The sequence below is a fragment of the Macrosteles quadrilineatus genome, unplaced genomic scaffold (assembly GCF_028750875.1).
Source record: "Macrosteles quadrilineatus isolate MER2022 unplaced genomic scaffold, UCM_ALF_1.0 Scaffold_9__3_contigs__length_116548681, whole genome shotgun sequence".
Lineage (NCBI taxonomy): Eukaryota > Metazoa > Arthropoda > Insecta > Hemiptera > Cicadellidae > Macrosteles > Macrosteles quadrilineatus.
The window spans coordinates 52577397-52594277 of NW_026542602.1; the positions used below are offsets into that span (position 1 = coordinate 52577397).

The 16881-nt window shown below is 37.0% G+C and overlaps 1 protein-coding gene across 1 annotated transcript; it reads left to right on the forward strand.

The window, feature by feature from the left end:
- The first annotated feature begins 5087 nt into the window (after positions 1–5087).
- Positions 5088–16285, forward strand: LOC129002522 (cysteine sulfinic acid decarboxylase-like). The gene is made up of 8 exons (XM_054430390.1): positions 5088–5287; positions 7543–7760; positions 8546–8774; positions 9903–10122; positions 11651–11798; positions 13501–13729; positions 14506–14700; positions 15978–16285. Exons 1-8 carry the CDS (start codon positions 5123–5125, stop codon positions 16149–16151), a joined length of 1578 nt encoding a protein of 525 aa, XP_054286365.1. The 5' UTR covers positions 5088–5122; the 3' UTR covers positions 16152–16285.
- Positions 16286–16881: the final 596 nt, after the last annotated feature.

Below are 16881 nucleotides of genomic sequence, written 5' to 3' on the forward strand. Positions count from 1 at the left end.
TTTTTGTGTTTAGTATCAATGACTAAACAATTTTTAAAACTATTAAGTTTTAAATCTATATGGTCTATATGAAAAATTAACAAACTTCTTTGGAAGGTTAAAGGTGTTAAAAACGTCGAAAGGAATTTCTAGGTTATAACAGTGTGACAACCAGCATTGCATTGTTAACAACCTTGGCGTAAAAGGATTAGCTATTTAACGACCGATAAAACAATGGTAAATAAACATTGCGTTTCTGTTTTCTACAGTTTTCTCTCGCCACCAACATGGTGGTGCACCTGTCTGTAGCAGGGACGGCTAGAGTTATTCTCACGAAACCTAGATTTTATGGTTCACTTCCCCCAGGTTTACCCTATAATAATACTATGCCCGTAATATTTAATGATTAAAGGTGAACGTGCACATTGCAGGACTTTAGTTTTGTTTATTTTAAGAAAAAAATAATTACGTTAAAATCATAAAAAGTTAATATTTGGATGCGGGTTTGATAATATTTTATCAGCTCTCAAGTATGTTACGAGGGGTGCTGCCAGTGGTTACCATTTTACTTTCACGCCTCTCTAAAAGTGAGCTCTCAAGCAGTACACTGACGTCTACGCAACAAAAATTCATCTTGAGAAAAGTAATTGGTAGACAAAAAGGAAGACGGTATGTGAGGGAGGTAGGCCTAAATGGGTTGTGAGCACGTTAAATCCATCTGTTAATTAACATGAATTGAAAAAATTGTAATGTACTGTATGTAAATTGTTGTACAGTTTGTTTTTTCTCAATTACACTCTCAAAGCAAACAGCTAACCATAAAATCTATAAAAAAGCTAAATTCCCAAACATTCTTATTTTGCCGAAACATGGCTCCTTTGATAATTCAAACCCTGTTATTAAGCTGGGAAAGGTGTCAACGCCGTTCGCCTTTTTTGGGTTCTTCGGCCCAAATTTCGAAGGGCAAAATCGTTTGAAACAAAGATCGAGTTTCAAATATTTCTTTCGAGCTCATCCAAGGGACCAATATACAAATTGATGAACTCACTCGTTGGTTGACAAACTCAAAAACTTCTCAAATATCTGTATTGCAGAAGATTACAATTTTGAACAGAACTCACCTATCAGCTGTTTCACACCAAGTTCATTGTTCTGGTTCCAATCACAATCCTACTGACCAGTGGCCATCCTGTAATTCTGCGGATGGTTACCCAAGGCCCGGAGCCTTGTCCCCTTTCGTCCCTTCCTCCCTTCGCGGTGAAAGCCCGGGTGATCTGGTTGCCGGTAGAGGCCAAGGCCATTCCTCCTCTATCATTTCTTGATTAATCGCTCGTTGTCCAATTGCTTTCCGAGGCGATCCGGTCGTTTTTATCATAGGAAACGCATGTGGGGAGATTGTTTCAAGGCACCAACGCACGTTTTGGACGCGTGCGGGGTTGCAATGGTGCAAGGATCTTTTGGAATCCTAGTAGCGAACAACATAGTACATAGTACATACTCTTTGGAGGTTGGTGTTGCTAGAAGTTTCCATGAGGGCAATTACTTCAACAATTTGTTAAGGGTGCTAGCCTAGGAGTTGCCTGTATGTAACACCAACATAGCCACACTGTTGAAAGGAATTCCCCAAGATGTTAGGGTTTAAACCGAAGTACTACTAGAGGTTTCACCAACTAGTTGAGGTCCAACCGGAGTGATTCAATGGGATTCCAAAAACCTATTAGGGGTTCCTCTGGTAGGGGGTTGCATTTCTGCATTTGCTTTTGCATTTCCCGACATGTTGGGGTTCTATCAGGAATTGTTGTGAGAACAAAAATCCGAAGCATTGAAGCCTCCTAGCCGCTGATTTTGGGGTAGTATTAATATTGTACTTACAACATTTAATACTTTCATTGAAATGGCGACCATACAAAGTAGGTATATTAAGCCAATTATGAATGGAGATGAGTGTAGGATGAGTGGCGCGATCTTGTAGTCTTGTTAGACTAAGGCCGACATATTCCTTAGTAACAGCTGTTAATGAGTAGCCCATACAGCTAATGGCAACTAAGGAACCTACAGTTTATAGTTGAATCCGAACCAGTACTGCGGATAGTCGTACTCACCCGTGCAGACGTTAATCCACACCAGGGATTATCGCATCCACAGTGCATGCCTATAAATATCCACAATTAGTGACCTCCTAGTCGTTGGATAACAGGACGATGCCACCGTACTATTTTTGATTACCGGAAACATATTTTGTTAGGTTTATCATTTTAAGAACCATAGTCTTTAAAACGGATACTGAGCGACACATTTTGTATTTAGTGCTCATTTGAAAACTATCTATATTTATAAAAGAGGAAGTTGGTATGTATATATATTTGAACGTTATGGACTCCGAAACCGCTCGACAGATTGTAATGAAACTTTCAGGCATTATTAAGCATTGTTCAAGGATGGTTTGTATGAAGTTTGGTGCAGACCCATATGGTTTGTATGGTTTATTAAAAAAAATGTCTGGAAAAAGAAAGTAGCCAGTTAATATTTTAAGTTAATACTTTTAGTGGCGGGATTACTAAAAGTTTATCTACATACAGCAGATCTATGGAATAATAATTATTCTCTTAAGCGTTCCTCATCTTCCCGTTGCGAAGCACGGGTTTGGTAGCTAGTATAATTTACGGGGGGAGTGTAGTTCTGTACAGATCATCATCGTAAAACGTGTTGATAAATGTTTGCATATAATTGTTTGAAAGTTTTCTACAAATATGCAATTACTAATTATTCCGAGTGGCTGATACAGGCGGAAGAATTTAGAAAGAAGGAATCAAGATCAGAAACGTCCAGTCAAGGCTGGCAAGAACAACTTGTTAACATCAATTAAAATCAACCGTACTTTGTATTTAGCGTGTCTATTAAGCCCTTGATCGTGATGTAAATTCATTTTGTAAATAAATTCGGTTTTTTATATGCAGGTTGTTGGTCCAACATTATTGAAATATCACGAACAACAAACAAATTAGATAAATGATTAATAAAACATTTCCCAGTGATTGGCTGTAATATTTGTTTATCATTTTTGAAAATTATATTTTAAACGGAGGCAGGACGTTGTATTATTTGAACTAATTAAAGGAACTAGTTTTATCATGTAATGTCATGTCTTTTGTTAAATTTCAATTTTAGGTAATATCCTTTACTAAGGTCTAGTGAAATATATATTATTACTTAATATTCACACCCCTTTTAGACCCTATACATGACCTCCACAGAATTTTATATGATGAAATCCAACCAATACGTCATCGTGTATTGTAAACTTGAACTGCTAATTTTATCCAGAAATACATATAGAAGTAGGGTATCACAAATTATTTGTGATAATTACGCAAGTAACACTTCCCGTACAAAGACAAGTAAAAGTAACAGGTGCAAACAAATGAATACAAACTTGCCACACAATTATAATGTTTATTTACTATTGTTTTATCGGTCGTTGAATAGCTAATTTTTTTACGTCAAGGTTGCTGTGAACAATGCAATAATGAAAAGTAACAGCTGGAACCTCTAGAAATTCCTACATAAGATGAAGCAGAGATTTTAAGTCAGTACTACAGTAGCTGTTTAATTCTTTTTGTCTACGCTTTTACCCACAGGCTTCGCCCCGTTTGACTTCATAAGTATTAATAAAACTATTGATTGGTTAAGTTATGCTGAAATATAAAAACAGAATAAAGTAATACAAACATATAATCCCAAACTAATTTTAATAAGGTAAAAATTTAAAGAATAACAAACAAATAAGTACAACTGAAGTATTTTAACATAAGGTATGTGGAAAGTTCCATTTAGAAAGGAATTACGACCTTAAAGGGCAATTTATGAAATAATTGATAGTTTTGCACAAGGTTTCTCGCCATGACAAACATTTTAAGTATGGTTTATAGGGGTTTGACTTTTAGTTTTCTCAAAAGTCCATGGGTACTTTGGGATTTATATGTATATACGGATGACGTTAATAATTTGCTAAGGTACAAACAGGTTATGCACTTTTAACTTCTATTTGAAGTTTTAACTTTAAACAACTTTATATAGTTTTTATGACGATTTAAGCTAACCAATTTTACAACGAGTAAGCTTGGAGTTCCTGGTTTTCTGTAGAATAACTTTTACACTTACAGTTCGACAATTACCCCTATAATTAGGGTATAGTTGATAGTTTGGGCCAGAAGATTAGTAATACGTTATCGTCTGTGTCATGATCATACACAAGAGACACGATTTGAGTTTCAAGATTCAATTTGTAATTCCTGTTAACCAAACGACAAAAAAGTTGGATACTTTGTCGTCTTCGTAAATTGGCATTTTAAATGGAACACGATGTGACCTAGCGAAAACGTTAAAATAACAATACAGTATCTTATGTCTGAGTAGCCTTTGTTCAGGATCGAACCTGCAAACTTTGGATTGCTATGCGAGTGCTATAAGCAATCAGCTACGACAGAAACGATTGCACCCGATTATTGTAGTGGAAGGTGGATGTATTAGCATAGACAACACAAGTATACTTCTCGTCCCATTGAACATTTTTGAAGCTAGTTTTTCGTGTCCAGTTTATGTCCGGTGACACTGATCGCGAAAGTGTCGACGAAATCATTTTTATTTAGGGTTAATTTCTTGATTTGAGCTTTACTGTTTGGTTATAACTAGGGTACGAGTTATTGTTTAAAATTATATCGTTTTATTTGGACACACGAGGTTTTAAATGACCGAAATTACAAGAAACAAATTGTAAAACACAACCTATACAGTGCAACGAACGGAACAATAAAATTGTCTTCTGCATAACTCCATAAGGATAGGGACCATATTTACATAAACCAATGTATTCATAATACAATGAAAGGGAGTATGTTTTATCCATGGTATTAGGTAATGCCAATGCGTTACAAAGACTCTACAACTAAACTTCGCGAATATTGTATGTTCACGAATAGTGTATTTAATTCTAAACTAAGGGATGAACAAATTAGAATCTTCCTTGATGAGTTGATCAACTATCCTCGCTAATTGTCGGCAGTGTAGTGGGAGGGTCGGCCTTGCCACGGGAGGTATACCCCGGTATCGACGACAGGGACACTCCAGTCCTACCCGCGCCACCATGCCCGCCGCTGCAGATCTACTCCTGGACCCGCCTGTACACCGGGAGATGGCTGCCGTGAGGGGCGCCGTGGGAGCCACCAAGGGCGCCGTGGGTGCCACGAAGGAAGCCGTGGCAAAGTACCACAGCCAGCCGGACCGCCAGCGCCACCAGGCCTTCATACAGGTGGATAAAACAGTTTTACTTTTGCACATAAAAAGTGCATAATGTAAGCACACGAGCAGTATTGGACTTAAAGAATTTAATTTGATGCTAGTTAATTATATTATGTCTTTTACAATAAATATATTTGTAAAAAAATACTATGATTACTTAAATTAATATTTGAATAATGATTCACAAAAGACTCGTTTTGCAATAATTGTTCATTAAATTTCACACTTTCCTACTTAGTCAATTATAGGCGTTAAAATTATAAAAATCAAAATATATAAACCATTGCTAGGATTAGGGGCTAACAAAATTCATCTTACTAATATTATAAATCTGAAAGTTTGTGAGTTTGTGTGTATGTTTGTGTGTATGTTTGTGTGTATGTTTGTGTGTGTGTTTGTTGCTCAATCACGCATAAACTACTGGACGGATTGGGTTGAAATTTGGCATGATGATAGCTCACATTCCCGATTAACATTAAAGCATATTCTTATCTCAAAAACCCTTTCGGGCTCCGCCCCAGTGGCTCTGTAGTTCCCCATGTTAATCTTATGATTTTTCATATTTAAAAGGAATTAATGAATCTTAACAGCTGTTTCAATTAAACAAGTTGGTTCTGTTCTATGATGTGCAATAGCATAAAAGTTACAAGGATTACCAACAGGGTGCAGCACTATTAATTTTTGACAACGGCTAATTTCCAACCAAAAGGTGAGTGAGCGTAGCGAACGAACTTCAACCTGGAGGCGAGTTAGCGTAGCGAACGAGCTAACCTGAAGGCAAGTGAGCGCAGCGAACGAACTTCAACCAGGACGTGAATGAGCCATGCGAATACTTATGAAGTTAAACGGGGCGAAGCCCGCGGGTACAGCTAGTAGTCAATAACTTAAACATCACAGAAAACCACAGATGACAAGTGGGCATGTCTAAACAATTATTATATGTCAGTAAAAATTAAGTCAATAACTACAGGGTATATTTTATAGTTGCAGGGGTGTATTGGGTTGGTTAGCGTATACTCTGGATGATTATAAGTATAAGATATTTATTTAAATAAAGAGTGTCAGGAATATGATACATACTCTCTACCATTAGCTTGCCAACAACCTTTATCATGGGAAGGGCTGGGAGTAACAAATTAATTTATGGGAAAAAATCATAAAAGTTGCATTAGCTTTTGAAAAGCAAATTTTAAAGAATTGGAATTTATTTATTTTGTGTATAGTTAGAGAACTATCATACTGAATTTTAATTAAAAAACGTGCCAATCAAAAATGTTCGTGCCATTTTCGTGAAAATTCGATTTTTCCGTTATTTTATGGTTTTTACTTTTTAACTATTAAGAAATTAAAATCTAAAAAAACGGAAAAATGCCTGGTTATATGGATTACTACCAAATTTCATCAAAATTGGAACTCAGTTGTAGTCTCTGGCAACAACCCCACACATAGACATCACTTCAAAAACCACTTTTAAAAAACGTATATTTGCGCCCAAAACCGCAAACTCAAAAATGTTGACGTAAATAATAACTTCTCCAAGAAACTTGCTATAGGGAGAGAGAACACAAATTGATGTCTCGGCAAAGTTTGTTGGTTACTATCACATCAATTACCTACATCCCCCCCCCCAAAAAAAAAAAAAAAAAAACTGCAGTTATAATATAAGTTATTTGTTGTTGATGTAACCAGACAAAAACATTTTACTATAACCTTTGTCAAGTCTATGGTATAAAAATTACTAGTCTATATACTTGTGCTGGTATGGGAAGTAAAAACGTAGTTTATGTTGGAACTACCCTACATAATTCAAAGATCGATAAAAACATATATAATTCCCGGCTGACCTGGCAACCCCACTAAAAAGTTGAAATTGAACTCAAGTTTAATAACGTCAACGACAGGAAAGCCACGGTCCTTTTGTAAAGTACTTATAATGTTGAGTTTCCATATACCGGTACTTCATTTTCCCATTCCAGGGTATATTTTTGTAGTGAGCTTTTAGTTAAAATAATTTTATAATAATATTTCCGTATACTTGATGTATTGTAAGCTATACCATTGTGTACAAAATGACCAGATTTCCAGCGTAAGTATCCGAGAAATATTGCTTTGTTACACTACGGCAAATGCTACGAAACTAATTAAACATTTTGTCCACAAACAAAGTTTGACGTAAAAGAGTTAAAGAGATCAGGGGTTGTAAAAGGGATTGTTATTGCAAAAATACTTTACAGAAAATTTTAAAAGTTTACATGTCCTATACAGGAGGCAGTGAACGTGATGCTGGACGAGGCGGTGTTTTCTCTGGACAGACAGAGTCCCGTGCTGCGCTGGACTGATCCTGACAAACTCCTGGACATCCTGGACCTGGACCTGGACAAGTCTCCCCTCACCCATGACCGACTCCTGGGCCTAGTCAAGGATACCATCAAGTACAGCGTCAAGACTGGTCATCCGTACTTCATGAATCAGCTGTTTTCTGGGTGAGATCTTGGAGTCAGTTTGTAGTTTGTTATGCACCTTCACGTCCTCGGACACTAGTTCTATCCCGGAACTGTTTTATACATTATTTCGGGTTAGTCCTAGAGGGTTACGGGATTATCGCATAGATAAAATTCATAGGTGATTCGGTGATTGGCGGGATTTGAACCTGGGACCCCGCACCGAAGCCCTGCGCTCTACCTCTAGACGAGCTCGCCCCCGGAATCAGTCTTATTAGTTGCAGTATGCATTTTTTTCAGAGATTATTTAACTATTGAAGACAGTTTACTTCAATATAGCAAACACGTTTTTTTTTTCGCTACACAGTAAATAGCTTCTTTCTGTATTTTTTTAGGCCAGAAAGTCGTTTACAGAAAGGGGCCGGTAAAGTCAGCTGGAGTATGGTAAATAGTCAGCTTTACAATAGAGGGTACGCGCTTTTAGGGTTGTGACTTGTAACAGAGTCTATTAGGAATACTTGCGAATTCAAGTACACAAAAATCATCAAACGAAACTTGTTTTGCTTGTTTTTTATTGTTTAAGACGTAGACACTATCTGAGTCCTGCACGACCGTAAATAAAGAATCACCATACCCAATACCTCTGTAACCAATTAATTAACCAATCCAATAGGCCAAATCATTTAAACCTATACTGTTTCACTATGGAGTCAGCTTATATATTACAAATATCGACGAAATGCTCAGATGGTTTCTCCCAGCCATATACCCATACCTTTCTTCAACCTGATTATCGTAACCCTCCTAACCTAGTGGCTCTTCCACAGCGTCGACCCCTACGGCCTAGTAGGCCAATGGCTCACGGACGCTCTCAACCCCAGCGTCTACACGTACGAGGTGTCCCCCGTCTTCACACTGATGGAGGAGAAAGTCCTGGCGGAGATGAGGAGGATCGTCGGCTGGACCCAGGGTGACGGCATCTTCTGCCCCGGAGGTTCCATGGCCAACGGGTACGCCATCAGCTGCGCCCGCTACCACGCCCTGCCCCAAGTCAAGGTGGGCTGTTTTATTTTACTACGAACGGTATTTGACGTTTTAGGTATAACTTGTTTTGCATGACAAAAGTTTCACATATTTTAGGAATAACTGGTTCTTGGTCTTGTTTGTTTAGTTTTAGGTTAGTTTTTTGGCTACAATTCGGTACTCTAAGTGCTTGCTTTGAAGATAAAAGTTGATGTGTGGAAAACCTTGAGGTGAGTTTGCCATTGTTGCCAACATGGTGACGTTTTTGCGGGTATTTGTAAAAAAATTTGCTTGATATCAAGACAAAAAGTGTGTGGGAATCTTGTGTGGAATTTGTAAGAGTTATTCTGTCGCTTTTTTCCTTCTTTGTACTTATGACGGTCCAACCTTTTATACTGTACGTCATGATTTGTTGTTGTTTGCTTATCCCCTGGCAATCAACCTGTTGGCAACATCATGATTATTTGGAACAATCTGACACATGTGGCTAAAAAACGTAATATTGTTAAGTACTTAATGATTTAGACGGATGATCGTTAAATATAAAAATAATAATAATAATCAAGAATATTTAAAATATTAGAAAATAGCGAATATTAATTCAACCTACCGTATTAAAAATAACTCTTACGCATAGGAAACATGATGATATCAGTTAGGATATAGTTCAACTTTAAAAAATACAAAATATATCAGTCTAAAACAACAATTAACAATATTCAGTGATGTGTTATTTTTACAATATGATTTTGGAGTGACTTGTTATGGCTATGTTTACATAGTAAAACATGTCTTACACTTAACAAAACTTCATAATTCGCGATGTCAAAACAAAATAACAAAAATTATAAAAGTTACAAGTAATAATTACATGTAATGGACTAATTAAATAAAGACGCCTTCGCAAAGGAAACGCAGCAACGATGCGCTCCTGTATTGCGGTTAATGTATTGACTTTCTGCAGGCGGTTTAAACTGTATTTTTTATAATCTCGTCTTGAAAAACCATCTCTAATTATAATAAAATAGACCCTAATTAACTGTGTCATTGTATGAATCAGTCACACAATGGATTTTAAATTGAAAATTTCTCACAGACGTTTTATGATAACATTTGTCATACATAATTTACATTTTAATATTTTTATTTTGCGATTTCCAGAGTCAGGGACTCCACGGGTTGCCCAGATTAGTCGTGTACACCTCAGAGGATGCCCACTACTCCATAAAGAAGCTGGCTACACTGCAGGGACTGGGATCTGACAACGTGTACCTGATCAGGACCGACTCCAGGGGTCGCATGGATGTCAACGACTTGCGTGCTCAGATACAACGGACCATACAGGAGGGGGCCAAGCCCTTCATGGTGTCTGCCACAGCTGGTAGGTCTAATAATACTATCTGTCACAGAGAAGTAAGGTACATTGCTCACCGCTCTGGCTGTTCCTTGCTTGTCACAAGTATATTGCAGGCACATGCTAGAGTTAAAAGCGCTCGGTCGTCCCATAAGCAAGTTTTCTCTGTACCTTACTTCTCTGTGTAGCAAGCAAATACAACAACCATAAACGCAAATGAATTTCATTGTTGTGGTGCACATTAACACCGAATCCTGTGGAATCCATTTACAGTAGTATATTTAAACACTATGTCCAAACTAACTAGGTATTAGTAATCATAATCATGTAAAAATGTTCCAATATACTGCAAATATGAAAAGGGGGGGGGAGAGAAAGCACAAGGGGAGGATTGGGGGTTTTTGGGAAAACACACCTCAACAAAATACAGGGTGGGGCAGGGAAGTATCCCTAATTTTGAAGGTATATTTAAAGACAACCAAAAATGTTAGAACCAAACTTTTTATTGAGATTGAAAGGTCACGTCTGGGAGTTTATTTTAATATAACTTAACTTGGTTTTAAACAGCATATCCTGCAAGTGGTGTCCCTAATCTTAAATGCATTGCTGTATTCTGGTTCTGGAGTTCATAATAACTTTGTGAAGCATTTGTTGTGGAATGCGGCAAAATTCAAGGTGAACTGCATCCTTCAAGGCATCTTGGGTCTTCCCTTAAACTACCCTAGGCTTAGCATCACTCCAATAGAGCACGTTATGCTTATTTACCGCTCCAGAAATATGGAAGTGTGCCTCGTCACTAAACAAAACCCGAGCAGCATGAGGTAGTCCCGCAATTAAGATTTCACACGCCTGCATTCGTTTGTTGCCAATCCCATTGTGTGAGTTCATGAGCAACTACCCTCTTGTATAGATGGAGGTGTAGGTCATAATGGAGAATACGAGGCACAGTATGACTAGAAAACGCCAGTGCCGATGCATGCTTACAAGCAGAACTTTGAGGAGACTGCCAAATCGATCTTCTGACAAGGTCAATGTTTTCAGGACCCCGGAAGGTTCTTTGAGCTCCAAATATCCTTCGCAATACACCAAAAAACACGAAAGTAATTCACCCACACCAAATTGTAACAGCTCTGCGACAGGCCACCCGATAACAAGTTTGCAGCCAACGGTAGCTGCACAGCAACAATAGACAGATTTTTGAAAAAAAATACATCTCGAGTGCAAAAGCACATTGCTCACTCGAAGAAGCCATGTCTACTACTGAAAGTGATATTCTTAGAAATTCCCAGAACAAAAGCTTCATTTGAGCCTAACACCATTCCTCCAGCACACCCCCACCACTCACAGTGCCATCTTAAAAGTAGGGATATTTCCCTGCCCCACCCTGTATAACCAGCATAGAAAATACAGTGTTTAATTACTTCCAACACAAAACCTATATTGACTGGGCTAGTTAGTTATTGGTGGAATTCCGGGACCTCGAGGACCAAAGTCTTGCCCTCTACCACTCCCCTATTTGTTGGTAGTATAAAAGCATCATGCACCTGTGTTGCAGGTACCACCGTGCTAGGAGCGTTTGACCCGCTGCCGGAGATCGCTGATGTGTGTGAAGCCAACGGACTATGGCTACATGTAGACGCAGCTTGGGGTGGAGGTGCTTTGATGTCACCTAGACATCGTCACCTACTCAACGGCATACACAGGTAACATATGGTAAAACATGTAAACATGGAACAGCCATGTTGGTAAAGGCAGGCTATATTGATGTTGGAACAAATAACATAGAGATAACTTAGTAGTTAGCATGAAATATAAACACCATAGATAAATACCCCTGCAGTAATCCTGCAGACTACTCAAATTTTAATTTGTTTGATTGGATTTTTTCTTTGTTGTTCACCCAATTGGCATTTTTACTCTAGAGGATATGTGTACAGTGTACTTCAAATAGGGAAAGCGGTAGAAACTCACGTGTTGTAGGTCTAGAAGTGCCGGGAATCGAACCCGCGTCCCTCATGCACCAAAGTCCGAGACACTATAACCACTTAAGCTAGTAACACTCTCGTAAAAAAAATATTTTCATAAACAAGTAATTTTTATCCGAAATATAAATAACATTACATTTAACAGGTAGGCTACATTAGATTTGCTGCCATGGGGAAGGGGAAAAATTTACTTTTCTCTAGAAGAATATCATGGGAATTTAGAATGTACAGGTTTTTGGGATTTTCTTTGTTACCTTTAATCCTTAAACGCTTCAATGTATTTTTTTATCTCCACTTGTTGGTTTTATTAAAAATTTGGCATTTTTACGTTTGAAGGGTAAAAACTTGAATAATGGTGATAATGTATCCTAACATTTATTAAGAAAGAAAAAATCCTCATTAAAATCCTTTGGTGTATTTTACTCTTACTTGTTCACTCAACGAAGGAAAGTCCTTGAGAAGTGAAGCAAGGAGGTTGACTTTTTATCCTAAAAACATTGTTAGAGCGCATTCTATGATTGTTAATTATAAGGAACAGTCTCTGACAAAGAATACCGGTATGCAATTAAGTAACCAGTTACTTTCACCCTTTAAGGTCAAAGCCACACTCTTTGAATGCCTTTGCCCTTGGATCAGGTTCTGGTTTTTGCAGTTGTTGCTAATCGGAAACTGTACAAAAATTGCTCAATTACGTGATTACCATTTTTGTTATGGGTTCTGAATTACTTTTCTTTGGCTCTTAAATGTCGTGTTTTATATACAAAGAAGTATTTTCTTTGGCATATAAACAAGAATTTTTTACTCATAAATAATGCTCTTGAAAATAATGATTTAAGGTTTTAAAATTGGTTGGTCTTGTTAAGGTAAGATAAGTAAATATTGCTAATAGTTTTTACTTATTTTTAAGTCCACCATCTCAAATATAAATTAAAAGCAGACACCTAAATGGCAAAAAGATTGATGTATGATTTTGAGCAACTAGATGTTTTGACGCAGAGAAGAAGAAAAAGAAAAAAAGAAAGAAGAAAAAAAGAAGAATTGATGGAAACGGACCAAAAACTAACTAAATGTGTTTGTTACGTGTTCAGTCTGGAATCAAGGTTTTAGGCTTAAATTTGAGTGATAACATACTGGAAATATTAGAAAGCATTAAAAAATAACAGCGAGGAAACACTGTTCCAAAACACTTCTATATCATTAAATTATTTCATCCAAACGGATATTACCACCCAAAAATCTAATAAAAAATTTTGATAAAACAATTCTTTCTCCATATACAATGTACGGAGAAAGTAGAAATAAACAGGGACGTTTTCCTAAAGTAAACTTAACGCTCTTATCTAACAAATATGTTAAATTTGTATCTTACAACTCCACACATTTGAGACAATAACCGTGACTAATTTATCACGATGTTCAGGGCTGACTCGGTGACCTGGAACCCACACAAGCTGTTGACAGCTCCCCAGCAATGCTCTACCTTCCTGACCAGACACACAGACCTGCTCGGCCCCTGTCACTCTGCCTGCGCTACCTACCTGTTCCAACAGGACAAGTTCTACGACACCCGGTACGACACTGGCGACAAGCACGTGCAGTGTGGCCGCCGCGCTGACGTACTCAAGTTCTGGTTCATGTGGAAAGCTAAGGTAAGGATGTTATCTCCGGCTATGGATGGACATAGAAATTTCATAGTTGCAGTTGTGGATAGTTTCAGAATGATGAAAAATCTAGTTGAATTGAACCAACACAGCAAGGATGTAAATGATTTATGTAGAATACGCCAAAATTTTAGCCAGTTCAAACTGAAAGGATAACTTATCATAGACTTCTTCATATTTTATGTCTCGTAAAATAGTCATCATACACAGTAACAAAAACTACGCAAGGAAATAGATTTTTAGACTACTGAGTTGTTCATTTAACTATAACCTAACAGTCAACGGTATGAAACCTATTTAGAGTGATTAATTGACTTGTAATTATGGTACAATACCTCGTCAAGTAATCCAAATTTCTGATGCTAGGTCAAGTTTTGTGGAAATAATCTTAAAATAAATCTGGAAACCACTTTGACATATAATTTGCATGTGCAATGGACTGACATCCAAAATCATATGGACATGAAAAACTACATTGTCAACATAATTAATAGACAAACCAGCTGACTCTCTTAAGAAATAAAGAAAGAACTAATGAGAATTTGGTTCCTACTCTAGTACCTAAATACTTTTTAGTTTTTATTGAAATGGCGACCATACGAAGGTAGGTATTTTAAGAAAAGTATGAATGGAGATGAGTGGCAAAACCTTTAGTCTTGTTAGTGACTAAGGCTGACATGTTCCTTAGACAGGACTGTTTAATCATACAGCCAATGGCAACTAAGGGACCTACTACTGATTGACTCAAGCCGCAACTGTTACAGGGCACAGATGGGCTGGCAGCTCACATAGACACGGTGTTTGACAACGCAGCATTCTTCACTGAACAGATCCGCCACAGACCTGGGTTCAAGTTGGTCCTGGATCAGCCTGAGTGCACTAACGTAACCTTCTGGTACATTCCTCCCAGTCTACGCAGCCAGGAGAACCAGCCAGACTACAACCAACGCCTTCACAAGGTACGGGAATTCCCACAAAGATAGTTAGGGTAATATAGTTGGAATCTTTATCTACTAGAGGTCTTTAAACTGGAATTTTAATGAGGATAGCTGGTTCACCTGAATGGGGAAGAGTCTAAACTGGTAAGTTAACTAGAAACACAATACTTTACACTATGACTATACACAAAATTAAATACTTCACTCCTTCACTGTCACTAAACACATTTACCATTAAGGAAGAGTGAATTAATTGGTGCCAGGACGTTATTGCAACAGTGTTTAAAATAGGAACACTGTTGCACTTCCTGGCCACTAATAGGTCTGAAATATTCTCTCTCCTTGGTTGAAAATGTCTAATGTTTTGTGTAGGCTATACAAAGTAGTTTTGTTTTGAGTTTCTTGTGCCAGTGAGTCCATTCTGGCAAGCCTGCAATCTTCACTAAAAATCCTAAAAACCTAGGCCCTTGTTCTCCATGTTACATAATTAATTGTTGAAATTGGTGGGGAAAAATAGTATTTTGACTATCTAAAAATTTAAGAACGGTAAAAGTAATTCGTAAGACAAACTGTTATTTTCTTAGTTCTTATCAGCCATCTTATTTCGCTTGTATTCATATAGCATGGGCCTTACATTATAAATCTTTGTCTTTGGACTTTGACTTTAATAAATGAATGTGGGAACATGGTTTTTATTGTAAACTGAGAGCTGAAGAAAGAAATCCATGTTGTCTTTACAAAAAGTTTGCAATCGAAACTCACATCTCGATGTAAAAACACTTTAAAGATTTGTGAGATAACTCGACAATTAAATAACAAAAAAAAGTGGAAATCTATGATCAGTAAGGAACATGGGTTTCAAATTGCATCGCAATCTGTTCTGTTTTTCATATATTTACGAACCTCTTGTTTCACATTTCAAAACAAGATTGGTTAGTGTTCAAAGTCTCAAGAACCAAATGAATAAGCTAAGGTAAACTATATAATGCATATTTAATGATAAGTGAAACCCTTGTGTTATGAGACCCTTGTTACTTTGTATAATATTTACGAGGTATAAAGAAATATACAAACTTTGTAATATTTCCATTTTAGATCAATGATTTCCTATTCTTCTATGATTGAAAGTACACCATTACAACTTTAATTTTCACCATACATAGCTATAATTACATAACCACAGGATGAAAAACAGTATCACTGTTCAGTGGAATCTGTCAGTAACTGAAAGCAAGAGCATGAAAAATAAATAAATGTTTTTTTTATAGATTCATCTTAATATCTTAATTTTTTTCCAGGTGGCTCCAAAAATCAAAGAGCGCATGATGAGAGAAGGCACAATGATGATCACCTATCAACCTCTCAAAGATCTACCAAACTTTTTCCGTCTCGTCATCCAGAACTCCGGATTGGACCATGCAGATATGAGCTTCGTGATCCAGGAAATCGAAAGACTAGGAGCAGACCTCTAATTTTAATCTCACTATTTATAATATTTATTGCTAGCATAGTTCAACATTGTGATAATATAGTTAGGCTTTTGAGCATTTCATAATTCTGTATTTATTACCAAGCTTAATTATCAAGAATAAAAGTTTGAACAGTCCTTAGTTGTCTTTTGAATCATCCTTTCTAATTTACTGCACTTGCAGGTGTTAGGTGGTAAATGAAAGATACCCCCGCCACAGCAAACTAAGCAAATTTACATTTGCCTGATTGGATTTAACTAAAATGTCTCCTTAAAAAATAAAAGTGTCACATTTTTTTCCTATTTAAATAGCATCAGTTTAACAAGTACTTTGGTTTGCTGCAACAGGGAGGGTAAAAAGCTGTTTTTTTGTTAAATGTTAATAGTTTAAAAGGAAATGAATGCATTTTCCAAATTTGATCAAAATATGCTCGTAAACAAGCAAACTACTACATGTTTACAATGTTCTCCATAAGAATAGCATGGACATTTTTTATTAAAAATGTTTTTATATTTTCTCCGTAGCCACTAGGCGCATAATAACGCTTCAATATAGACCTACTATATTACTTGTTTTTTTAAGCTCTACAAAATGATTTGAAAAGAAGTTGCTAGATTTGATTTATTTTTGGGTAAAAAATAGGAAAAATCAATTTTTACACCATAAAACCCCCTATAATCCCCTGTTCCCATAGTCCAATCATGCTGGTTCGCGAACTCGTTTGAACTGATCG

Bases quoted from the DNA above. Each gene is read 5' to 3' on its own strand.
- LOC129002522 (XM_054430390.1), top strand. From the start codon at position 5,123: ATGCCCGCCGCTGCAGATCTACTCCTGGACCCGCCTGTACACCGGGAG. The intron at 8,775-9,902 runs GTGGGCTGTTTT...TGCGATTTCCAG, and splicing joins ACGCCCTGCCCCAAGTCAAG to AGTCAGGGACTCCACGGGTT. The intron at 11,799-13,500 runs GTAACATATGGT...CACGATGTTCAG, and splicing joins CTACTCAACGGCATACACAG to GGCTGACTCGGTGACCTGGA.